Source organism: Orycteropus afer, unplaced genomic scaffold, assembly GCF_000298275.1.
Source record: "Orycteropus afer afer isolate SDZICR_OR568_19922 unplaced genomic scaffold, OryAfe1.0 scaffold00397, whole genome shotgun sequence".
Lineage (NCBI taxonomy): Eukaryota > Metazoa > Chordata > Mammalia > Tubulidentata > Orycteropodidae > Orycteropus > Orycteropus afer.
Window position 1 is genome coordinate 201,721 of NW_006921984.1, and position 23,981 is coordinate 225,701.

Consider the following 23,981-nt stretch of genomic DNA (forward strand, 5'->3'; position numbering starts at 1 on the left):
ATCTCCAATTCCAACTTTCTAAGGAATCACCATATTGCTTTCCACAGTGGTTGAGTCACTTCACAATAATACAAGCAGTGCATGAGAGTCCCAATCCCTCCACATCCCCACCAGCATTTGTTATTTGCTGTCTCATTGAACCTTGCCATCAGTGCTGGGGTGAGATAGTATATCTCATTGTTGTTTTGATTTACATCTCTCTGTGGCCAGTGATTGTGAGCATCTTTTCCTGTATTAGCTGACCACCTGAATATCTTCTTTGATGAACTGTCTATTCATGTCTTCTGCCCATTTTTCAATTGGATTGTTAATTCCTTTGGTGTTGAGGCATTGGAGTTTTCCATCAATCTTAGAGATAAGTCCCTTGTCAGATTTGTAATTATCAGCAAATATGAATTTGTTGCTGTCATTTTTGTCATGTGCTTTTTCATTGTGTCGATTTCTTTGTTCCATATAATTTTCTATGCTGAACTCATTTTGTTTATGAATCATGTTATCATTTCCTTCATTCCTGTTGTTTTAGTATTTGCTGAATATTTATAGTGGTCCTCTTTTTTATTTTGATGTGAAGGTTTATCATTTTTCTTTGAGGTTACCCTGTGATTTATAATTTTCTTCCCAATTGTAGAACAGTCCATTCTGTCTTGTAGTTGTCTTGATTTCCCTACCAACTAGAAGTTCTGTAACAACACAGATTTTTTTCCCTCTTTTTGGTTTGTAGTTGTCCTCATTTGTTGGTTGGTGTCTCTGGTTCCCTGTTTTTAATCTTGTAGGCTTATTTACTTTGGATACTTCATAGCTGGGTTGGTTTCTGGGTTATATCATCATGTGTGTTAATGGTCAGTTGTTGTTGGCTGTTGTTGCCTCTCTGTCCGAAGGGCTCCCTTTTAGCATCTCTCGTAAGGTTGTTCTGGTTTTAACAAATTCCCTTAATTTCTGCTTATCTGGAAATGTCCTAATTTCAACATCATATTTGAGGGACAGTTTTGCTGGGTACATAATTCTTGGTTGGAAATTTTTCTCTTTCAGTGTTTTATATATACCATCCCACTGTCTTCTCGCCTGCATGGTTTCTGTCGAGAAATCCAAGCGTAATCTTGTTGGTTGCCCCTTGTAGGTAACTTTTTGTTTTTCCCATGCTGCTCTCATGATTCTTTCTTTGTCTTTGGTTTTAGTGAGTTTGATGATGATATGTCTTGGTGTTTTTCTTTTGAGGTCTATCCTGTTTGGGGTTCGTTGGGCTTCCTGAGTGGATGTATTCTCAACTTTCATCATATCAGGGATGTTTTCCTCCAACAAATCTTTAACAATTTTCTCAGTGCTTTCATTTTTCTCTTCCTGTTCTGAAATTCCAGTGACATGTAGGTTATTCCTTTTGATGGTATCCCACATGAGCCTTAAGCTTTCTTCATTTTGTTTTGATCTTTTTTCTGATTGATCCCTTTCCAAAGAAGAATCCAGGTATTTGTCTTCAATCTCATTAATTCTGTCTTCCATTGCATCAGTTCTACTCTTGCCCTTTCAATGTGTCATCTATTTCTGACAAATTAGTATTAATCTTCTGGATTTCTCTCTATAGATTTAGAATCATTTCTAATTTTTCATTTGTTTTGTCATTTTGTTCTTGTATTTTCTTCCAAAATTCTTGTAGGGTTATGTCTTTGTTTTCCCTGGTCTGTCTCTCAGTCCTTTGAAGGTACCTAAATATAATTCTTTTGAATTCCTTATCAGGGAGTTCCAATGCTGCGTCTTCCTCAGGGATGTGTTTTGGGTCTGTGTCCTGGTCCCTTGTTTCTCCTGCTTTATCTTGCTTCTCTGTGTGGACTATGATGCTCTGTTGTCTCCGAGGCATTGTGACGTTTTCGTGTTTATATTTAATTGATGATTATATGTTGGAATGACTTGCCCACAATTTTCATTTTCTTTGTTTTGTTTGTATGTTGTCTATATAGGCAGGGTACTGTGCTGTGCTCCTCTGTTCACTGGTTGACAGCACTTAAACACTCACCACCTGTCTCCTTTCCTTTGTCAGCCTCTCGTATGTCCTTGCCGATCCTGGCAAACAGAGCCCCTTCTTAGGTCCCTGGAATCTGAATGAGAATGCCATCGCTTTAAAATCCAAAATGGTTGCCACTTGTAAACGTTCAAAATGGCTGCGCCCTCAGTCACTTTAAATATCCAAAATGGCCACCGCTTGTAAACATTCAATATGGCTGCGCCCTCGGTCACTTTAAATATCCAAAATGGACGCCACTTGTAAACATTCAAAATGGCTGCGCACCCAGAAAGCAAAAAGTCCACAGCTCAAGTTGTCTCCCTCCTTGCTGTTTCCCTTCCTAGTCATAGGCCACTAGAGCAGTTGTCCCTGGAACCCTTAGTGACCAGGACTGATCTTTAGGTCAACTCTCAGGTCCCGACCCCACTTGGAAATATTCAGGCTGTTGGTCTCATCAGAGTAGCTGGCAGTCTGTAGCTCCATCTCTGTACTCACTGTTTTCGTTAAGGATTTTCCACTAGTTGGTGCCTAATCCACTTCTGTATGTTTTTGTTGCTATGTGCTGTCTTCTGTATAGTTCCTTTCAAAGCTCAAGGTTCCTGGATTATCTTCTGTACTCTGTCAGTTGTTTTTTGTTTTCTTTGTTGAAGAGGGTCTGTGTCACTTATCTGCCTATTCCTTCATCTTACCAGAAGTCACACTGGTAATTTCTTAGTTGTGGTCATTGTACTGTGATTATCTAAAATGTTAACACAAGAGGAAGCTGGATGCAGAATAGATGAGAACTGTTTTGATCAATTTTTCCCTTTTTCTGAAAGCCTAAAGTTATTTCGAAATAAGTTGAAAGAAGTACTTTTTATTTAGTAAAGTGCGGACACTCTGCACTATCCTAGCGTTCAAAAATATTTAAAATCTTGACTCAGCCAATCTCTTTAGCCATCTGTTCCTCCAAACATACTTTTATGTTCTAGCCAAACTAAATGATTTGTAGATAATTACCCTCTTGGGGAGGTGGGAGGAGCCATAACATTTTTGTGTATATATTACAAAATACTTAAAACCAGCATAACAGCGACCTCATGGTAAGGAATAAAATGCCACCATTGCAGATGTCATCTCCCTTACTTTGGTCATGTTGTCAAAAGGGACCAGTCCCTGGAGGAGGATATCATGCTTGGTAAATTAGAGGGTCAGCAAAAAGGGGAAGATCCTCAAAAAGATGGATTGACACAGTGACTGCAGCAGTGGGCGCAAGCATGGCAGGAATTGCGAGGACAGCACAGGGCCAGACAGTGTTTCATTGCGTTTGTACGTAGGGTTGCTGTGAGTCAGAGCTGACTCGATGGCACCTAACAACAAGAACAACCCAGAATGGAATTGACCAGATTGTCCTTTTTATTTTTAATTGTGATTTGGGTGAAAATTCACAGAGCAAATTCATTTTTCATACACATTTTGCTTCATGACATTGATTGCCATCCCCATATGTAACAACCCTCTTCCCACTTCCTCTGTGTGCTTACCTTTTCCTTGTGTCCTCCTTTCTTATGCCCCAAGTTTATTCTTTTCCTGCAAAACTAATTTCATGTGGTTGTTGATCTTATTCTGCAAAAGCACTCAGTCGGTTTCACAGCTCTCTCACTTGTATCTTACTTGATTTTTATAGCAGCTCTGTCAGAGGAGAGAAGCAGGGCTGGTGTAATCCTCCATATTACACAGATCAGGAATTTGTAAAGTATGTTGGGGGTGTTGGAAGACTTGTACAGGGTCCCAGAAGAGAACCTAAGGCTCTGCCCAATATTACAACCATTAATCCTTAAAATGAGTGAAAGTGTTAATCGAGCAGTTACATCTTTGCCAATGTGTTAATGGCTCAGGCCATGTAATACCCACTGGATGGTTCATCATAGGAATTTGGGGAGTTTCCCATCAATGCTAGTGATGGATTAGTAACTTCTGTTTGCTGTCCTCTTGGTTACAAAGGGTCACAGAAAAGCTGAAACCACATGTTGCAAAAGACATGCCTGGTGTATCTTTCAAAGAAAAGAAAATCTTCCAAGGGAAACTGATAGGAAGGTGTAACATCTCCTAAAGTTAAAATATCTGAGAAGACAAATGGCTTTTTGATAGCTTGCGACCCACAGATGAATGGAAACCTCTCTGCACAGAGACAGACGTGCAGCTGGTCACTCAAATCGCAATTTTGAAAGATGCAGAAGCAGTGCCCTTCGAATACCGTCCTCACGTCAGAAATGCACCTTCATGCTGGAAAATGATAAAAAATTACAATCGATCCTCACAACTGTTCTTTTCATCTTTATTGACCAGGTGCAAGAAAGAGAAATCACAGCCCAAATCAGATTATCGTAAATGTTAGCATCGTTGGGGACTCTGGGCTGATGGAGAGCCATTCATCATCTCAAATGGTGACCTGTCCATGGCTCCAGCCACCCCAAGCCGGCTGTCTAATCACATATCTATCGATTTTATCTACATCCGAGAAACCTGGATGTGACTGTCATTGGACAACACAGATTGTCAAATGCAAAGGGGTCACTGGTGTGAAGAGGATTTCATTTTCATTTTCTTACCAAGTGACAATGATTTATTAAAAAATAAACTACCCCAAGCCACGCGTGAGTGATTGGGGGCGAGGGTGGACAATAGACCACTGTATTGTGTGATCTGTTCACGTTGTTCCTTTTGTTCGGCAGTGTATTCTGCAGGATATTTCATTAGGCTCTGAGGGCGCGTGGGCTTATTTAGGGCCCGTACCCCCTTGTGGTGAGACAAGTTTCACAGTAGCAAGCCAGAATGGGTAATTTTTAAGTTGGCTGCCCCAAGTAAAGCCTTACTTTACCGTCACAGTGTCATTTATGTTGCTTTTGTGTTCATTCATGTAATGGTAGAAACATTAAAAAAAGAAAAGAAAACAAAAAAACTAACTAAATTTGTTCCCTTATTCTTACTGATTAATTTGTGTAAATATTGGTACTCTTGCAGTTGTGAGGATGACCACAGATTGGGGGGTGACAAATTCTACTCTGGAAAGATGTAACTTGAGGAGGAAAATGTTGTTGTTATGTACTGTGGAGTTGGCCCCGACTCATAGTGACCCCTCCTTGGGTTTCCGAGGCAGTATCACTACGGAAGTAGATTGCCCAACCTTCCTTCTGAGGAGTGGCTGGTGGGTTTGAACCACCAGCCTTCTGGTTAGCAGTCAAGTGCCTTAGGCACTATGCTATCAGAGCTCCAAGGAGGAAAATACTACATAGAAATGATCCCTTGGTAGCGAGGTTGGAGCCCGAAGGAGTGGTAAGCATGTGTGAGTGATGGGTGTAAATTTCCTTGTCAGAGCTGAAGCATTCTTTGACTTCACAGTGGGTGATTCCCAATGAGAGAAGTCTGAATAATCGTTCAGCAATGTGTATTGGGAATGTTCTCCAAAGGATCAAACAATGATGCATTGTAACTATGGAAGTCTAATTTATAATTACAACCTCTGTGCCAGCACCTGTACTGTTACAGAAATGAACTTCTTGACATGTATTTTCTTAAGGAGCCCAGTGTCACTGCTGCTTGAGTGGCCAAAACAGGACTTGCTGTATTATCTGAAGTTGTAAGTCTTGCACACTGTGGTCCGCCTGGTAGTAAAAGCTCTCTCTCGTTTTGTCCACAGAGCTCAGAGTTCTACAAAGTCACCACTGAGCAATATCAGAAAGCTGCTGAAGAGATGGAAGCTAAGTTCAAGTAAGTTTAACAGTAGCATTGTTATTTACTGTTTCTGATGAGAGGAAAGTAGAATTGTATGATACTGCTTTGGGAACAGAACCTACTCTGTTACATAGCACTCTGGACTGTTTGCAAGACTGTGTGGGTGGTAGAGAGGAGCCACGTTTTCAGCAGTCCTAGAATTCAAATCCAAGGCAAGGGCGTTTCATGAGAACTTGTAGCAACTCAGTCTGGTTTATATACTTAGGGGAAATTGAGAGCAATGATTATGGAGTTTTCCTTGGGGATAATATTCATTGGGGATAATCTATGAGATAGGATACCCTTGATTATGAAGGTGATGCCAAATTGTTACTTCTCCTAATGGAAACAGAAACCATTGACCTTTGTATAATAAAACGATAGGTGTGTCCAAATTGGGGTATCTGCTTTTTCCATGTTACAGCTGTTTTCATTTCTTCACATGGACCTTGGAAACATCTAAATCACAGACATTACCTTGCCCTTGACTGTGAAGGTGGCGTTAAATTGCTACCTCTATTAATCCTTGGGCCGTTTAAATGAATGTTCTCTAATTGACAGATCAAAGTGTCTGTGACCCCCGGCCCAGTTCTTTCCCACTGCTGCCATTCTCACATTAGGTAAGAAGACATCATCCAGAATTTTCCTAAGTGTATGAATAGTCCCATTGTGTAACCCCTGTTAGTAGCACATGTGCAAATTACTGAAGCAAAAAAAGGTGTTGTGACAGGTTTAGTTGAAAGATTACATCGGGTTCTGACCTCCTCCCTCGTGCGTGTTTATAAGCCTTTGATAAAATGATTACACCGGAGAGTTGAGCCATTACCTTTTAGTACAGAGCGAGTCGTGTGGTAATGGGTATTAATGTTGGTTTAATGTCAATTTAAAAAAAAAAAAAAAAAAAGTTTTTCTAATGATGACTTGAGGTATAATTATACAAACAAAAACGTCCAGTATTATAAGCAAATTTACTCATTAGGGACAGGGGAGAGACACCCTTGGAGAATGGGCCACATATTTCACTCTTGAAAGTAAGTATGAGGTCTTAAGTTAGCTGTGGAGTTGGGTATAGATTTGATTTTTTTAAGGTACTCTCCTTTTTTTTTTTAGGTTTTGTATATATTTCCTTTTAACTGTAAAGCATCATTTTTTACATTTTTTTATCTTGATATTATGAGAACCTTTGACTTGGCACCCTGGGCGTTTCTTTATTATAAGATGATCAAACCGAATGAAACCCACTGCCATGGAATCGATTCCGACTCCTAGCAACCCATAGGACAGAGCTGAGCTGCTTCAGGGTTTCTAAGGCTGTAAATCTTTATGGAAACAGATTGCCTCATCTTTCTCCAGCAGAGCAGCTGATGGGTTCAAACCATCGACCTTTTAGTTATCAGCTGCTTTAACCACTGTGCCATCTGGGCTCCTTTGTAAGATGTTAGCTATACAAATAACTAAAATTGAAGGCAAATCAAAGAAGATCAATTCTGACGAGAGTGATCTATGAAATCTTCATAAAGAAGGTATATTTTGGCTAAGACTTGTAGAAGAATATTCAGCAGGTAGAACGTATTCAGAAGGAAATGAAGCTATATATATAGTTGGTGGGTGACGAGTTTAGATAAGATCAGTGGTTTGACAGAGTTGTGCACGATAAAACCTGAAAGGTGAGTGGGATCATTGGCTGCTGGACTAGAAGTTTGGTCTTTATTTACCAGGAGTCATGAGTCATTGGCGGTTGTCTGTGAGGACCCTGATTCCCACACTCTTGAAGAAATGTGAATCTGATAGTGGATGCCATGTTTGATGGGAGTCATAAGAAAGGAGCAAGGAGCTCTGGTGGTACAGGGGTTAAGATAATTGGCTGCTAACCAGAAGATTGGTAGTTTGAACCCACCAACAGGTCTGTGGAAGAAAAATGGGGCAGTCTGCTTCAGTAAAGATGTATAGACTTGGAAACGCAGTGGGGGTCACTGTGAGTCAAAATTGATTCAATGGCAGTGAGTTTTTGGTATTTTTTTTTCAATGAGAAAAGACCAGTGGAAGTAGAAAATGGGAGGTGTCTGTAAGTGAAAGCGAAAAGAAAAGTGGATGCAAAAAAGGCACTGAGGGAAGATTTGGCATGAATTAGTGGTTATTTGGATAAAGAATCAAGGAGGAACCAGAAATATGAGATTAGCAAATCTGCAAACTAGAAGCAGCTGGGTTTTATAGAGGGCGGTAAGTCTAGTTTTAGATGGAAAATTACTCTGTGGAAACCTTGCCCAGCTGCCATGTCATTCAGCACGAGCTGGCCTGCTGGAGACTGAGAGGCCACGTGGAGCACAGAAATAAATGTCATGGTCACTTACTTTCTAAAAGACACCATGGAACGGTGGATTAGGCTTAGTTTTAAACAGAACTTGAGTGGCATCGTTCTCTCCTATTTTCTAAGGATACCATTCTTTATAAGATCCAGCTCTCATTTGGCTGCACTGTAGTAAAGAATTTGGCCTTGAAGGATCTCGAGAGGGATCTGCCTTGGAATTTCCCAAGCCATATGAGTGTCTTTGTCTTTCACAGTGCGCCCCTGAAACAACATGTAATGGTTTATGCTAATGAGGCAACTCATGGTGGGCCCCTCATAGTCGTATCAGCCTGATCTTGGGGGACTGGGGGCTGGAGACTGAGTTCAGTCACATGGGTAATCAGTCTTGCCAACAGAATGAAGCCCTGATAAACATTCTGGACACTGAAGCTTCATGGGCTTCCCTGGTTTTGGCAAACTTGTTTATTGTCACACACACACACCCCTCAGTACCAAAGGATAACACATCCTGAGGACAACAGATGGCTCCTGTTGGACCTTCCCAGACTCTGACTCCTTTGGCTATGTCTTTTCCCTCTAATAAGCCAGAATTGTGCCTAGTAGCACCTTCACGGAGCTTTTTGAGTATTTCTAGTGAATTACCAAATCTGACAATGGCTTTGGGAATGTCCTGAGTTTGGAGTTGGTGTCAGAAGTGAGATCAGTCTTGGAGACTCTGCCCTCAGACTTTGCAGTTGTGTGAACTCCTGGTACAAATAAAAACCCCAGGTTTTATTCACCATAAAAGAGTCTGTCTCCAGAAGAACTAGATGGTGCCCAGCTACCACTGCCATCCACTTGGAAGGGATGTAGGAGATCCTGCATAAAGAGGGAGAAAAATGTGGTACAAAACTCAAAATCATTTGGAGGCAAAAAAAAAAAAAAAAGGGGGGACCAGGTTTGCTGGTCCAATAGAGCCTGGTGTAACCACTGAGACTATGGCCCCTAGCTGCCCTTCAGGTCTGGAATTGAACCCACAACTGTGGTTTCCAGCCAAACAAAGTACAGGCATGTGAGTTAAACATTTACCTCAAGCAGACACACGCCCTGGAGAGAACAATCATGGGAGAAGGAAGGGCTGCTTATGCACAGGGAGATAGCTCAGGGTGCAGAAGAGTATGAAGGGGGATGGACACTGGGAGGAGGTAACTATGGGGAGGAAGTGGGAGGGGAGCTGCTGCATTGTAAATTTTGGTCAATGACATGAGACAAAGTATATGTGAACTGCTGTATGAAAAGTGAATTTACTCTGTAAATCTTCACCCAAATCCTAAAAAAAAAAAAAAAGAGTCTGTCTCCAGACCTAGTTATTTGGAGAGTACATTTCCTTAAATTATTTTTTTCAATTACTGACTGTTAGAGTGAATGTCATATTTTGGTTTCCAGTTAATTCACTATCTTCATACCTAAGAAGAGAACATGTACTGGGTATAGATATTTGCCATCTTTGAAGGTACAGAGATTCCTTAGTAGTAACCCTATTTCTCCATAGAAAATTTGGCCAACTTATATCACCATAACACTTCAGTCTTGTGTAAGGCTGTATGCTATATTCTTGTACAACAGAGCTTCCTTGCCTGGCCAAATCATTCCACTGGCTGCTGTCCATATGATCAGCTGGCACCTGAAGCTTCACCTTGAAGACTCCTGACCACTTTGAACTTGAGCTCAGCTGTGTTCTTAGGCAACAAGCTCTGAAGTACTTTGAAAACTATTTAATTTTATTTGATAGAAGTAATAGCCATCTTGGCTACAGGAGATGGAAGCTTTTTAAATTACAATTCAAGGGCAGTATTATACACCTGATAGTAAGTCACACAAAATCATTGTAAATAAAAAACAAAGAGCATTTGAGGCCACATGTAATTAACATCAGCACGTTAACACTAATGGAATTATGTTAAAATAAACCAAACCAGACCCACTGCTGTTGAATCGATTCCAACTCAGAGCAACCCCCATTGGGTTTCCGAGGCAGTAAATCTTTACAGAAATAGATTGCCCAGTCTTTCTTCCGTGGAGCGGCTGGTCGGTTTGAACCACCAGCCTTCTAGTTAGCAGTCAGATATGTTAGGCACTGTGCTACCAGAGCTCCTTAATGAAATTATGTTAGGGATGCTTAAATAATACCTCACACTTTGGTCCCTGAGTTTATAGTTTGGGCAGTATGCCATTAAGTATACCATACTTTTGAAGGTTTTTCCTTCCTATTTTGTCAACATTTCATTCATTTGTAGAACTCCTGTGTGACATGCTCAAGGTTAAGTTCTGAAAATACAGCTATAAAGAAGACAGGCAGGGTCTTACCTCATTTCCATTGAGTTGATTCAACTTATAGAGACCCTATAGGACAGAGTAGAACTGCTCCATAGGATTTCCAAGGCTGTAATCTTTATGGAAGCAGGTGGGACTGCCACATCTTTTTGCTGCAGAGTGACTCGTAGATTTGAACCATTAACTTTTCAGTTAGCAGCAAAAGGAAGAGATTTTTTAAAAAATCTAAAGTTGTACTGTCATGTGATAGTTGTGTCCCTAATAAATAAAATAATAATAAATACCATTATTTCAGTGGAAATTGATTTGGAGGTAGAGAATTTGTGATGCTATTTATTTTCCTGCAAGAATTTTTTTTCCCCACAATACTATAAAATTTTAGCAGTAAAACCTAAATCACTGGGAAAATTGAGCATTTTTTTACATCTAGCTTTTATTCAAGAGAAATTGCTTTTCTTTTCCCAAGCTAACTAAAATAGTCTTTATTAGCACCTCATATCACCTTTGTCACCCATTGTGACTATCTGTTCACTAGAGCAGCAGCTTTTTACTTACTACAGTTAGTTCCTGGTTATATGATGCAGGTACCGTGTTTCATAGCTCAGCTTAATGCAAATCGTATTTCCTAAATAATCAGTCCCTTTGTATTCTCCCATGGGGTGTACAATTAACTTTTCCCAAATAATTTGATATTTATCCCTGGTTCCTGTGAGGTAATCTCTAAACCTTTGGAATTTCCCCAATATTAAAGTCTTTGTTATTAATTGAGGGACTCCAGACCACACCTACTTGAGAGTTTATGCTAATGAGTAGACTCATGTTGGATGGGGACTGGCCAAGCCAGAAAGACCCTCCAGGTGATATTAGCCCACCCAAGGAGGGAGGAGGGCTGGAGATGAAGTTCAGCCACATGGGCAATGATTCCATCAATCATGCCAATAAAACGCCTGGACACTAATGCTCCGGTGAGCTTCCTGGTTGGTGACAGACATCAGTGCTTGCGAGGGTGACATGTGTGAACCTGGAAGCTCCGCAGTAGAGATGCCCCCAGACTGCTGCTTCCTGGTGTCTGTTCTCTTATCCTTTTTTTCTATAATAAAACTGTAATTGTAAGCACATGGCTTTCCCGAGCTCTGAGTCATTCTAGCAAACTACTGAAGCCACCGTGGTAGTGGGGATTCCTAAGTGTGTAGCCAGCAGGTCAGAAGGCAGGGTCCCCAGAGCTCACAGCTGGTGTCTGAAGTCTTAGGCAGGCTTGGCTTCTGGAAAACTGAGACCCGACCTGATGCTGGTGGGTGGGGTCAGGTAAAGAACTGCATTTGCATTTGGTGTCAGAGGAGATTGAGGGTTGGTGTTGCAAGACGACAACACAAAAGCACATCCTATACTTCGTAGGTAAGTACCCATGGTACAGTATGTTAGAGAATGTCATATTTACAGTGCATAGCACAGGTGTGACACAAAAGTAGATGCTTGGTGAATGCCAGATTCAGTGTTCAGTCCAATCCATGTTAGGAAAATATGCAGCATAAGAAAAATATGTTTGTTTCCAAACAAAATCTAGATGCTGTCAAACCCCAACACAGAATGTTAGAATTCTCACCCTTGGGGAGCTCACAGTCTAGCCTAGGAGACAGCATACAGACCACCCAGTACAGGAACGCTCCTTTGGGTGCACCAGTGCAGTAGGGCACAGCGTGGATGGAGCCCTGCTTCCCCGCCAGTCAGACTTCGTTGGTGCACTGCAGCCAGTATACCACACCTGTGCCAAGTCCCTGGGTGATGCAAATGGTTAACATGCTCAACTGGTCCCTGAAAGGTGGGGAGTTCAAGTCCTACCCAGAGGTCCCTCAGGAAAAAGACTTGGAGGTTTACTGCTGGAAAATCAGCCTTCGAAACCCCACAGAGCACAGTTTTGCTCTGACGCCCACGAGGTCGCTGAGTCTGAGTCACCTCAGCGGCACCTGGCAGTAGGAGACGGGAACTGTTGGCAGAGATTTCTACCCATGTGGATTGTTTTTAAAATGTAAAGGCAAATATCAAGCAAATATAAAGCAAGTATCAGACAGATCTAAAATACGTTCAATGTAAACATTGTAAAGATAATGTAATAGCAAACAAATGAGAAGCATTTTAAAGACAATTGATATTTGAGTCACATGGTGTCCTTTAGATAATGAAGTGCCCGATTTCTGCCCTCCAGAAAAAGATTTGTGTATGTGTGTTTGTGTGTTTATGGATGGATGGAAAGAGACATGGATCTGTTGAAAATATTTTTGGAAAGGTTTCATTCCAGGTACAGCTTTTCAAGTTGGCTTCAGTTTCTTTGAACACGAGGCCCTTGTAATGGTTCATGATTCTACGAAATAACCCATGAATACTGTAACACTCCTTTGTGAGCCAGATTTTAGAAAGAGCTTTAACTTTTATCCTTCAACGAAGTTGTTGAAACCTGACTTACAAAGTTAGGCTCCTAGAAAAAGCTTGGGGTTATCCTTATAAAGTATTAAAAGATTTGTTACCCTGTAGAAGTTTAGATGATTTTACAATATCTGAGGAATTCTATGCAAAACTCTAAGAGATAAGTGGATTTTTGTAAGTCTTACTGTGAATTCAAAGGCTTTCTTCAGTACAAAGCCCCCTAACTTTAAAATGTCCTTGGCTTTTTAGGCCTCCCTTTGACTGGCAGTCCTGTTCAGTCTCTGGCTTTTTGGTGTGTGATTTTAATAGCTGTACTCGGGTGGATTAGTGAAGCTGATGCTGACAGGCCAATGGCACCAGCAGGTGTTTCTCATGTTCTCTGTAATTACACATGTGGATCATGGACGATTTTAGGCAACAGTGTTTAAAGATCCTGCTTAATTGGCTGTAAAATAATTAAATAAGGTTTTGACTGGCAAATTTATAATTCTGTTAGATGCATAAGCCAGCGTGCCTGAATGTCAATGTGACTTCAGTTTGGAAATATTAGATTAATAGAACCAATTGTAGCACAGGTACAAAGTTTGCACTGATTAATAGTCTTCAAGCTCTTTTAGAAGCTTGATTGGCTAAATTTATGTTGCTACTTTTCTGCTTAAACTTTTAATTAAAACTTCTTTCAAAAGTTTGAGCTTTTCAGTTTGGCTGTGTTTCTCCTTCCAGTTTCTCTAAAGTTGAGCTCTCCCACTATGTCATTGACTTCAGTTGCCTTATTGAATAATGTACCTATCAAAAGGATTAAAATGGCGGACCATTGTGCCTGTGTTTATATCTATGGCTGAGAGGCCCCTGCACACATCCCTAACACTTATTGATGTCTGCTTATAACCCACTTTGGTGCTGTGTGAATGGATTCTGAGATAGCACATGTCCATGATAAATGTTTTGTCTCTGATTCTCAATTTCTAAATGATCAAATGGTGTATCTCAGTAAGACACTAATTCACATTGATCAGATTCTAAATGACCACGCTGACTTGATTTCCACTGAACACAATCCTATTACAGCAGCATTACTTGAACATGCTGCCTTTCCTAACACGGGAGTTATGTTACCAGCAGTTACATTATAACCAGAATTATTGTATTATAAAGATGTCTCCTTCATAATGAAAAGTTTACACAAGAAGAAAAGAAGATGGTATTACAGGAAGAACAGGGTTTCAGGCAAGGATTTGGGCTTTTACTAACTAATTAAATTCTGCATTTTTATTGGGCCTTTCTTCCCCCTTTTTTAATTCGAAGGGCTGTGAGCAGGAAATGTACCAGATGCCATGGTGACATTTTATTCCCGAGGGTCTTGGAGCCAAGTAACATCTTGATTATACAGTAAGAGCCTTAGTAACTGAAGAGGCAAAATTCTAGTTACGGCAACTTTCTGTATTCTTGTAACATCAGTTTCTTGGTTAGATCTGGCCTTTTTAGACGTACAGGCTTGTTGCTTTTTGCTTTGTAAACATCTGCACACCTAAGTCACCTTTCCCCACGTGCACTCTCTGGAATTTGTGGGTGTGTTGCTGGGGGGGGATCTCAGTCTGAAATGGAGGAAGGTTGTTGATGTGTTTAAGAGTATACTTTGTGTATGGCGCTAAGAGCAGGTACACATTGGGCTGAAACATGGCGTTGGCACTGTGGAACACCCACTTCCTAGGGCAGGCCGTTCATTGCATCTTTGGCTTGCGTCTTCCATCAGTAAAATGTAAATTATAACCATCTTTGGCTTGCGTCTTCCATCAGTAAAATGTAAATTATAACCACCACCCCCAAAGGCACTCAAGCTGGGAAGGTTGAAAAGTTGGTTTTTCATCGTTGCTGTTGTTTTTCAGCCTTGTTCTCTCCAGCTCTGAGAGACTGGCCGCTGTCTGAGGTGTGTTGTGATGATGCTGGGGCCTCTTCTGTAGTTCTGGGGATGTGTAGAGTTCCCTCAGCTCTCGAACTCTGAATATGACTGTTTTCAAGCAAGAAATTAGATCCAGGGAAAACGAGACCTGCTTTGGAACACACCGGTGTCATCGGTATTTCCTACAGTATGCAGTTAGAATTGGTCAGGTCTGAAAGAGAACCGTAGGTGATGAACGTTTTCTTTAAGATTACTTGTCACAGTCAAATTGATTCTGACTCATAGTGACCCTGTAGGACAAAGTTGAACTTCCTCGTAGGATTTCCTAGGCTGTAATTTATACAGAAGGGGACTGCCACATCTTTCTTCCTCAGAACTATTGGTGGGTTGGAACTGCTGACCTTTTGGTTCACAGCCATGCACTTAACCACTGTGCCCCCAGGGCTCCTTATTGAAGATTAGAACCCCTCTAATCAATTCTGTCTGGTTAGTTATTTTGTTTATTTTTATCACTTGGGTTAGACATGCATGCAGTTTACATAACATTCTCTAAGGCAATAAAGGAAAAAGCCAAGAGGGCTTAACAGCACTTGGGAAGTAGATCCCCACACAGGTTGTCTTCTCTGCTTCCTGACTGTTGCCTGTGGTGTCGCACCCCACCCAGGAGGATCCTGCAGGAAGGGTCTGGGCAGGATGGCAGAGTTGGTGTATAGGACTAAGAAGGACAAGAGCAGGGGTATATACCAGGGCCAGACAGCACGCTCTACTTCACCAAGAAGAGCACAGACTGCAGCCATCTCATGGATAGAGGCAGTTGGTCACAAAGTCAAGAGGGTCACCATGGACACTCTCAGCAAAGGCATCTACAGTGGTGAAACTAGCCTTAGAAGGCCAGCCTGTCCTGTTGCAGATCCGTGACCTGCCCTTCTCTTCTCTGTCCCAGCTGTGGCCTTCAGGACTTGGTTACTGGGTTCCTCTGGGCCTCTTCTCTTGTTTCACGTAAACTGTTGATTTGTTGCATGTAAATGATCAAAACCAGCCTTGTTTCAGCCATTCTGTTTGCAGCCATAAGCTTATGAATTCATGCTTTGCTCCATTTGAGACACCAAATCGTTCTGTTCTCCCCTGCAGGAACATTAGCATCGAACTTTCTTCTTTAGTCAATACGATCCATTAAGAATCTAGCATACCCTATGTGGTTATATGAAATATTAATTGCACACTGCTAGGTAGAGAAATGAAGATTCTGCCAGAATGAGGGCTCGTCTCTTCCTTTGTATCAGAGTACTTGAAATGAGAACATTTTGAGTTCGAGAGTGCCTACGTGCTTTGGAATTTGTTTATTGATCCTTACTTATTTGAGTAATTAACTGTACAGCTCAGAGTCCCCAAAAGATAGTTCTGACTGGGACTACTAAGTTTTTCCTCCTGCTAATTCTGACTGGAGTTCATTTACTTTTTAAAGCAGCTGGTTGGAAATCATTTCTTTGATTTTCCTTTGATGTTTCCAGAGATGAGAAAAGAATTATTTTGCTTTTTTGAGTGCACTTGGCTACAGGTAGAAAGCTGCAAAGCTTGTAGGAAGGCCAATTAGGGCTAATTATTGTCTGACTGACCTGCCACTGTTTTTGAAACGTCCAGGAAGACTTCTAAGATGTAGATTTTTAATTCTATCCTTCTATCAGATTTACAAAGTTAATCATCTTAATATCTTGAGCACAGTTAAAAATGGTATCAGAGAAGCTATGGACACATTAAACAGGTAACTTTCAGGATGATCTGTGGGCTATTGGAAACCAAACCGAACCAAACTCACTGCCATCAAGTCGATTCTGACTCATAGCAACCCCCTTTCGGTTTTCAAGGCAGTAAATCTTTACAGAAGTAGATTGCCCAGTCTTCCTTCCACAAAGTTGCTGATGGGTTTGAACCACCAACCATCTGGTTAGCAGTCACATGCCTTAGGTACTACACCAGCAGAGCTCCTTGAGCTGTTGAAAAGGTTCTGCCAAATTGCAACGTCTAATCCCATTTATCACTCCCAAGTTTGGTAAGCCCACTCCAAATGCTATTGGTCCCTTCATGCTTTGAACCAGAAAATTAACTTAAGGATACCTGTGCTTCCTCATTCACTGTGCACTGGTTGAAACCACGGGACCAAAGCTGAACCCAAAACTTTAGGGGAATTGCATTTAAACATGTGTTCTCTTCACTCATTTAAATGCATCATTAACCATCATCCCTTTCTTCAGGCTATCGAGGATTCCTGTTTCTGGTTCTTCTGGTTTTTCTTAAGAAGTGATCAAAGGAAGTCCAGAAATTGTTAAAGTGGATCTCATCTGAATCAGAAGGTTCGGTTCAGCTTAAGATGCCATTAAGAAAAATTTTAAATGGGCAAGACTTAAGCAGAAATTTTAAAAGAAGATATGTTGTTGTTGTTGTTATGTGCCATCAAGTCGGACCCAACTCATAGCAACCCCTCCTTGGGTTTCTGAGGCAGTATCACTACGGAAGTAGATTGTACAACCTTAGGAATGGCCAAATAGCACATGAATGGGGAGTTTACATCATTGTTACCAAGGAAAAGCAAATAAAAACCATTAGAATGGTGAAAATCAAAAAAGACTGACAATATTCATTGTTGGCCAGGATGTTGAGACACCCGAACTCTCCTGCTTTGGTGGTGGGAGTATAAAATGGTATTTGGAAAATGTTTGGCAGTTTCTTAGAAATTTAAATATGTACTTGTTCATTGACCCAACGATGCCCCTCCTAGGTATTTACCTAAGGGAAATGAAAACATATATCTGCAAAAAAAGTTACATACAGGTGTTCATGGCGGCTTTACTCTGAGTAGGCCAATTCAGGAAACAGTTGCAGTGGCCATCAATGGATAATAGACCAGGGGTAGTGCACTCAGAGTACGAGTCAGCAAATCAAAAACGAACTATTAGTCTGTCAGGACCATGCATCAATGTCAGAAACATAGGAAGCAAAAAGAAGCCAGACAAAAAACACCACCTACTCTGTGATTGCATTTCTGTGAAGTTCGCTCAAGAATAGGCAAAATCAGTCTATCTCGATTAAAATCAGAACCTAGTGAGTGGCATGGAGGGGACTAGATTGAAAAGGCGCAGGAGCTGAGGCATTCTGGGTGCTAGTTACACCGACAAAGTCAATTTGTAATATAACATGAATAGTAATTACACCTCTGTAAAAGTTCAAAACTTCATTTATTGCTCCCAAACCAAACTCATTACCATTGAGTCAGATCCAACTCACAGCGACCCCTCCTTGGGTTCCCAAGGTGATATCTCTATGGAAGTAGATTGCCCAGTCTTCCTTCTAAGGAGTGGCTGTGGGTTTGAATCGCCAGCCTTCTGGTTAGCAGTCCGATGCCTTAGGCACTATGCCACCAGAGCTCCTGTAGCTGTTTCTAATTAAAAAGAACTGGTGGTGTAGTGCCTAAGGCATTTGACTGCTAACCAGAAAGCTGGTGGTACAAACCCACCAGCCACTCCTCAGAAGGAAGACTGGGCAATCTACTTCCATAGAGATACCGCCTCGGAAACCCAAGGAAGGGTTGCTATGAGTTGGGTCTGACTCAACAGCACTGTGTTTGGTTTTGGTTACCATGTAGTCTTTTTTGGAGCATGTGATGATAACCAGAATATCAAACCATCATTTATTAGAATGTCATTAATTCCCCAAATACTGGGAATTCCCAACTTTTTAACCTAGGTACAGTTTCTTCAATTTAATTGCAGTCGTAAGAACCTGATGGTTTCTAACCCTCTTTGTAATCATAGTTTTCATTAGAACGTGAATTCCTTATCTCAAAGTGTCAGGGCTATTCATTCAGTATGTTTCATTACTACAGAAGTAGCTAGAGTGATTCTTGCTTGTAGTTTTTTTATGTATTTTCTAAAAAACTTATATTTTTTTCCCCCTCTTCTTTATTAAATTACATTTGTCTCTTGTACTCTCTTCCTTGTTGGTGTAGAGTCTCGTCCTGGTTACGTTTCAAAAGTTATTTTTGCTAAGGGGATTTTCAAGGTATTTGTGAATGGAAGTCCCTGGGTGGCACCAATGTCAAGCGCTGCACTGCTAGCAGAAGGGTTGGTGGTTTGAACCAAGCAGAGGAGCCTTGGAAGACAGGCCTGGCAACCTGCTTCTGAAAGGGCACAGCCTTGAGAACCCTGCGGAGGAGTTCTGCTCTGCACACACGGCAGCCAGCGACAACCCTTGTAAATGACACGTTTGTACAACAACAGTGGTACTTTTCCTATGATAATCTTCGGCAGTAGTTTGTTCGTACTGTTCATTGAGTCCTCACAGTGCTTAAAGATGTGTTGGTGCTGGTGCATGCATCTTGGCCCTTTCCTCCATGTTGAGATGAAAACACACGTTTATGTGCTCAAGAGTCGCCCAGCAGCCCCCGCTTGCTCACATGCGGCATCCCATCATTCCCCATGTTCCCTCCTCCTGTGGCTAACAAACAGTTCAGTCGTCCTGTCCTTTTGTGAGCATGTGTATCTAAATGCTGGTAATCAACTGTGTCCCTTGAAAGTTGACCAATGTGCCCATTATGGGCAGTTCTTGCTCTTAGCTCATTTCACCAGTCACCTCAACTCCTGTTTCTGGATGAAGCTGGCCAGGAGGACCAGTGATGCATCTGACTTTTCACTCCTTTTCCAAGATTAGACCCTCCAGGAGGGGTATGCTACACATGCATTGTAGGGATCTTACAAGCACAAAGAAGTCAGCTATTTGCCAATTACATATTAACACAAGAAGGACTAAGTGCCGCTGTTACGTGATAGGTTTTTTTTTTTTTTAATATGCTTCCATTTGCTCTTCGTTTTGTGCTTTTATGTGTCTGAGATTCCACAGATGCGTGTTTATTTCGAGGCAGGTCCTCCCACAGAGACTCTGAAGTGCTTAGCCCACTGGCAGAGAGCTCCACAGACAGAGCCTGTGCAAGAGACACTCTGTGTGGCTTACGGCAGGGATTTTGAAGGTAGCACACACCTGTGTCTGCTTTCAGGAGGAAAAACGAATTGCCAATACCAGTGACATGTTCAGACATGACACTTCTGTGGTAGATGATGGCTCATCCTGTGTTATGCACAGCCCCCAACTATGCAGCCATCAGTTCGGGAAGAGGGGTGTGTTGGCAAGGAGGAGAAGAGTCGGGAATCAGTCCTGGATCTGGGCTTGACTTTTGTGCCCATGTAAGCCACTGAAGGAGGCCAGCGGCTCTCACCTCCATCCATCAGCAGAGCTTTTGAACGACATGGAGCGATCAGAGCCAACCCCACCCCAACATTGCAGCCTCCTCACTTTGCAAGCTGCACACCCAGATGCTGCTGTGTCCTGCATCAGGCTTTGGTCATTTACATGCATAATGCATCTGTAACCGCTCCTGTGGTCCTACTCATAATGAACTAGTTCTTTGCTTTTCCAGAGAGTATTTCTCCAATACAAACGATGCTAATGCAAAGAGGAAGATATGGTACAGGATGTAGGTGCATCCCTCAGACATTCTGGTTAGGTGACAAGAACCAAAAAAAAAAAAAAAAAAACCCAAACCAAACTCACTGCTGGTCGAGTCGACTCTGACTCATAGTGACCCCTTCTTGAGTTTCCGAGACGGTATCTCTACAGAAGTAGATTGCCCCGTCTTGTTTCTGAGGAGTGGCTGCTGTGTTTGAACCGTCAGCCTTCTGGTTAGCAGTCAAATACCTTAGGTATTACACCACCAGAGCTCCCAGGTGACAAGGAGCAGGGACCAAATGCATTTTTTGTCACTGTTTAGATCACGTGCAGTTGGGGTTTGGCTAGTTGGGTGCTGGTGGGGTATTTTTGACACCTTGGCACAGGAGGTAGGAGGTCTTGGGTGTTACAGGGGGACCACTGTCAACATACATCTTTGCCCTGGCCTCTTCTCAGTCAGTGAATTCTGATCCCTGCCCTCGTCTGTTTGGTTTCTTCCTCCAGTGAAGCACTCTCATCCTCACTGCTATCGAGTCGATTCGACTCATGGTGACCCCTCCTTGTGTTTCCGAGGTGGTATCACTATGGAAGTAGATTGTCCAACCTTCCTTCTGAGGAGTGGCTGGTGGATTTGAACCTCTAGCCTTCTACTTAGCAGTCAGATGCTTTAGGCACTATGCCACCAGAGCTCAGTGACATACATTTATTTTGAGAAGGGATTAACGTGACAACTTTTCTTTTGAGAGCATAGTAATCGTCAGTAGCAACATAGCAGCAGACTTCTGCTTGCAGAGCTTTGTTGGTAGGTTGCTATCCTGAGAACCTAGACCAGGATGGTTGGAGCTTAACAGGGTTCCTTCCAGGAATATACTACATTAGCATGAGTCACACAAAGGCTTGGGTGCTGGAGTAAGTCCCTAACAGTGGATTTTCAGACAGGAAGCAGAGGGTCCCCTTGGTACTCCATGCTGTGCGAGCACTGGAAATACAGGAATGTGAGTTTGAGTCCCTACCCCTGGAGCTCCCATACTCTCAGATCATGAGTTCAAAACCTGATGCAGAAATAATAACTAAAACATCTGATCAAGGAAAGTTGTTGAGTATCTTATATAACCCAGGTGTTTTATAGGAACTGGGGCTGCAGAGAAGACAAAGAAGGCATGGGCCCGGCCCTCACAGCACTCATAGTTTACTTAGGGAGAGAGATTGATGCAAAAGTGGCAAAGACTAGTGTAAGGTCCAAACACAGTGCTGTAGGAGCAAGAAGGGGAACGGAGGAACCCGGGGAAATCTGGGGTGGTGGCAGATGTCGGGCAGGCTCCTGAAAGCTGCGTCTTCTCACCTGGAGGATTTCTTATGGGAGATCCGTGGAGACAGAATCGAGTGGTCAGAATAACTGGAATGACCACAGGGAGGTCTGATGGAGCCTGAGGCCATAAGGAAGATTGGAGTCAGACTTTGAAGGGATTTAAATCCCACGTTTTGAAAGTCAGTTAATAGGATATGAGGAGCCGACCAAATATTTGACCTGCTTGGGATTAATTTTCCTGTCACCCATCCCTGGTACCTATAATTGTCACTGTTAGAATCATGCCTTTCGAATTGGTCGTCGTGTCTAAAGAACTTGTATCAATGTTGTTGTTGTTGTTAAGTGCCGTCAAGTTGTTTCCGACTCATAGTGACCCCACGCACAGCAGAATGAAACACTGCCCGATCCCGCGCCAGCCCCACAATCCCTGCTATACTTGAGCCCATCATTGCAGCCACCATGTCAATCCATCTCGTTGAAGGCCTCCCCCTCTTTCGTCGACCCTCCACCCTACCAAGCATGACATCCTTCTCCAGGGAATGGTCCCTTCTTACAACATGACCAAAATAGGTGAGACGAAGTCTGGCCATTCTTGCTTCCAAGGAGCATTCTGGCTGTACTTCCTCCAGGACAGATCTGTTAGTTCTTTTAGCAGTCCATGGTACTTTCAGCATTTTTCGCCAGCACCACAACTCAAAAACATCAACTCTTCTTCAGTCTCATTCATCGTCCAGCTCTCACATGCATACGAGGCGATTGGAAATATCATGGCTTGTGTCAGGCGCACCTTAGTCCTCAAGGAGATATCCTTGCTCCTCAGCACTTGAAACAGTTCCTTCGCAGTTGACTTTCCCAGTGCTACATGTCGTCTAATGTCCTGACTGCTGCTTCCATTGGCGTCGATTGTAGAACCAAGCAACGTGAATTCTTTGACAACCTCAATTTTCTCTCCATTTATTGTGATGCTGCTCATTGGTCCAGTTGTGAGGATTTTTGTTTTCTTTATATTGAGACGTAATCCATAATGCAGACTGTATTCTTCAACCTTCATCAGTAAGTGCCTTAAGTCATCCTCACTTTCAGCAAGCAAAGTTGTATCGTCTGCATATCTCAGGTTGTTAATGATTCTTCCTCCAATCCTGATACCACGTTTTTCTTCATATAGTCCAGCTTCTTGGATTATTTGCTCAGCATATATGTATCAATATACAGGTGTAATATTTGGTGCAGATATATCTGTGTGTAATAATAATTACACACATTATGTTGTAACAATTATATAAATTGTAATTATTGTAACACATGTGTACATGCACCAAATATTATATGAGTGAGTCTATTATGGCAAGTAACAACAACATATCATATTAATTGCTGTCACCATTGGGTTGATTCCAACTCACGACCACCCCGTGTGTGTTAAAAGAAGTAGGTCACCAGGCCTTTCTTTGGCACCCGTGGGTAGATTCAAGCATCCAAACATTTGCTTAGCAGCCGAACATATGAACTGTTGGCATCATCCAGGGACTCCATCCTGTCCATTGCTGCTACTGAATAAACACGTAAATGTTGTTGTTATGTGCCCTTGAGTCAGATCCGACTCATAGCGAGCCCTCCTTGGGTTTCTGAGGCAGTATCACTACGGAAGTAGATTGCTCAACCTTCCTTCCGAGGAGTGGCTGGTGGGTTTGAACCGCCAGGCTTCTGGTTAGCAGTCAAGTGCCTTAGGCATATGCTACCATTCAAATATACATACAGTGCAAATACATCATTTGATTTCTTGACTGCTGCTTCCATGAGTGTTGATTGTTGGCCCAAGTAAAATGAAATTCTTGACAACCTCAGTCTTTCCTCCATTTATCATGATGTTGCTTATTAGTCCAGTTATGAGGATTTAATTTTCTTTATGTGGAGGTATAATTCTATACTGAAGGCTATAGTCTCTTTGATCTTCATCAGTAAGCCAAATAATAGGCCTTTAAAGTAAATTGTAATACCTGTGAGGAACAGGGTCCTCAGAACAATCAACCATAGGAGAAGAAAAGTAGTGCATTTACTCAAAAACAAACTCAGAAGGCAGGAAGGGGCAGGAAAGGTGGGCAAATGGAAACAGGGAGCCCAAGGAGGAAGTGGGAGGAGGGCTGTTACATTGAGGGATGCCAGCCCATGTCAGGAAACAAAATGTGTGTAAACTGTTGAATGGAAAACTAATGTGCTCTGTGAACATTCACCCAATTCACAATAAAATGTTCAAAAAAGAATGAAAAGGGGGAGGAGAGAGTTCCAGAAAGGTTTCGTTCAAATGCCAGTTTACTGGCTCCTCCCTGCAACACTGTCCCTGGAGTCCATGGTATGGGGTCACCTCTTCGTTCACATGATGGAATGGTGAATTTGTTTAGTACTCTAGGCATGGTCTCCTTGAATGATGTCCCAAGAATTAACATGCACCAAATTCATCCAGTCATGTTAGAAGCAAATTATATGT

At 42.0% G+C, this 23,981-nt stretch overlaps 1 protein-coding gene across 1 annotated transcript in view; it reads left to right on the plus strand.

Moving 5' to 3' along the window:
* The window catches only part of CHCHD3 (coiled-coil-helix-coiled-coil-helix domain containing 3), a 221,734-nt gene that overhangs the window by 156,499 nt on the left and 41,254 nt on the right, over positions 1-23,981 (plus strand). Inside the window, exon 5 of the mRNA XM_007953481.1 lies at positions 5,676-5,746. Within this exon, the coding sequence (XP_007951672.1) occupies positions 5,676-5,746 (71 nt within the window). The remainder of the gene's footprint in view (positions 1-5,675; positions 5,747-23,981) is intronic.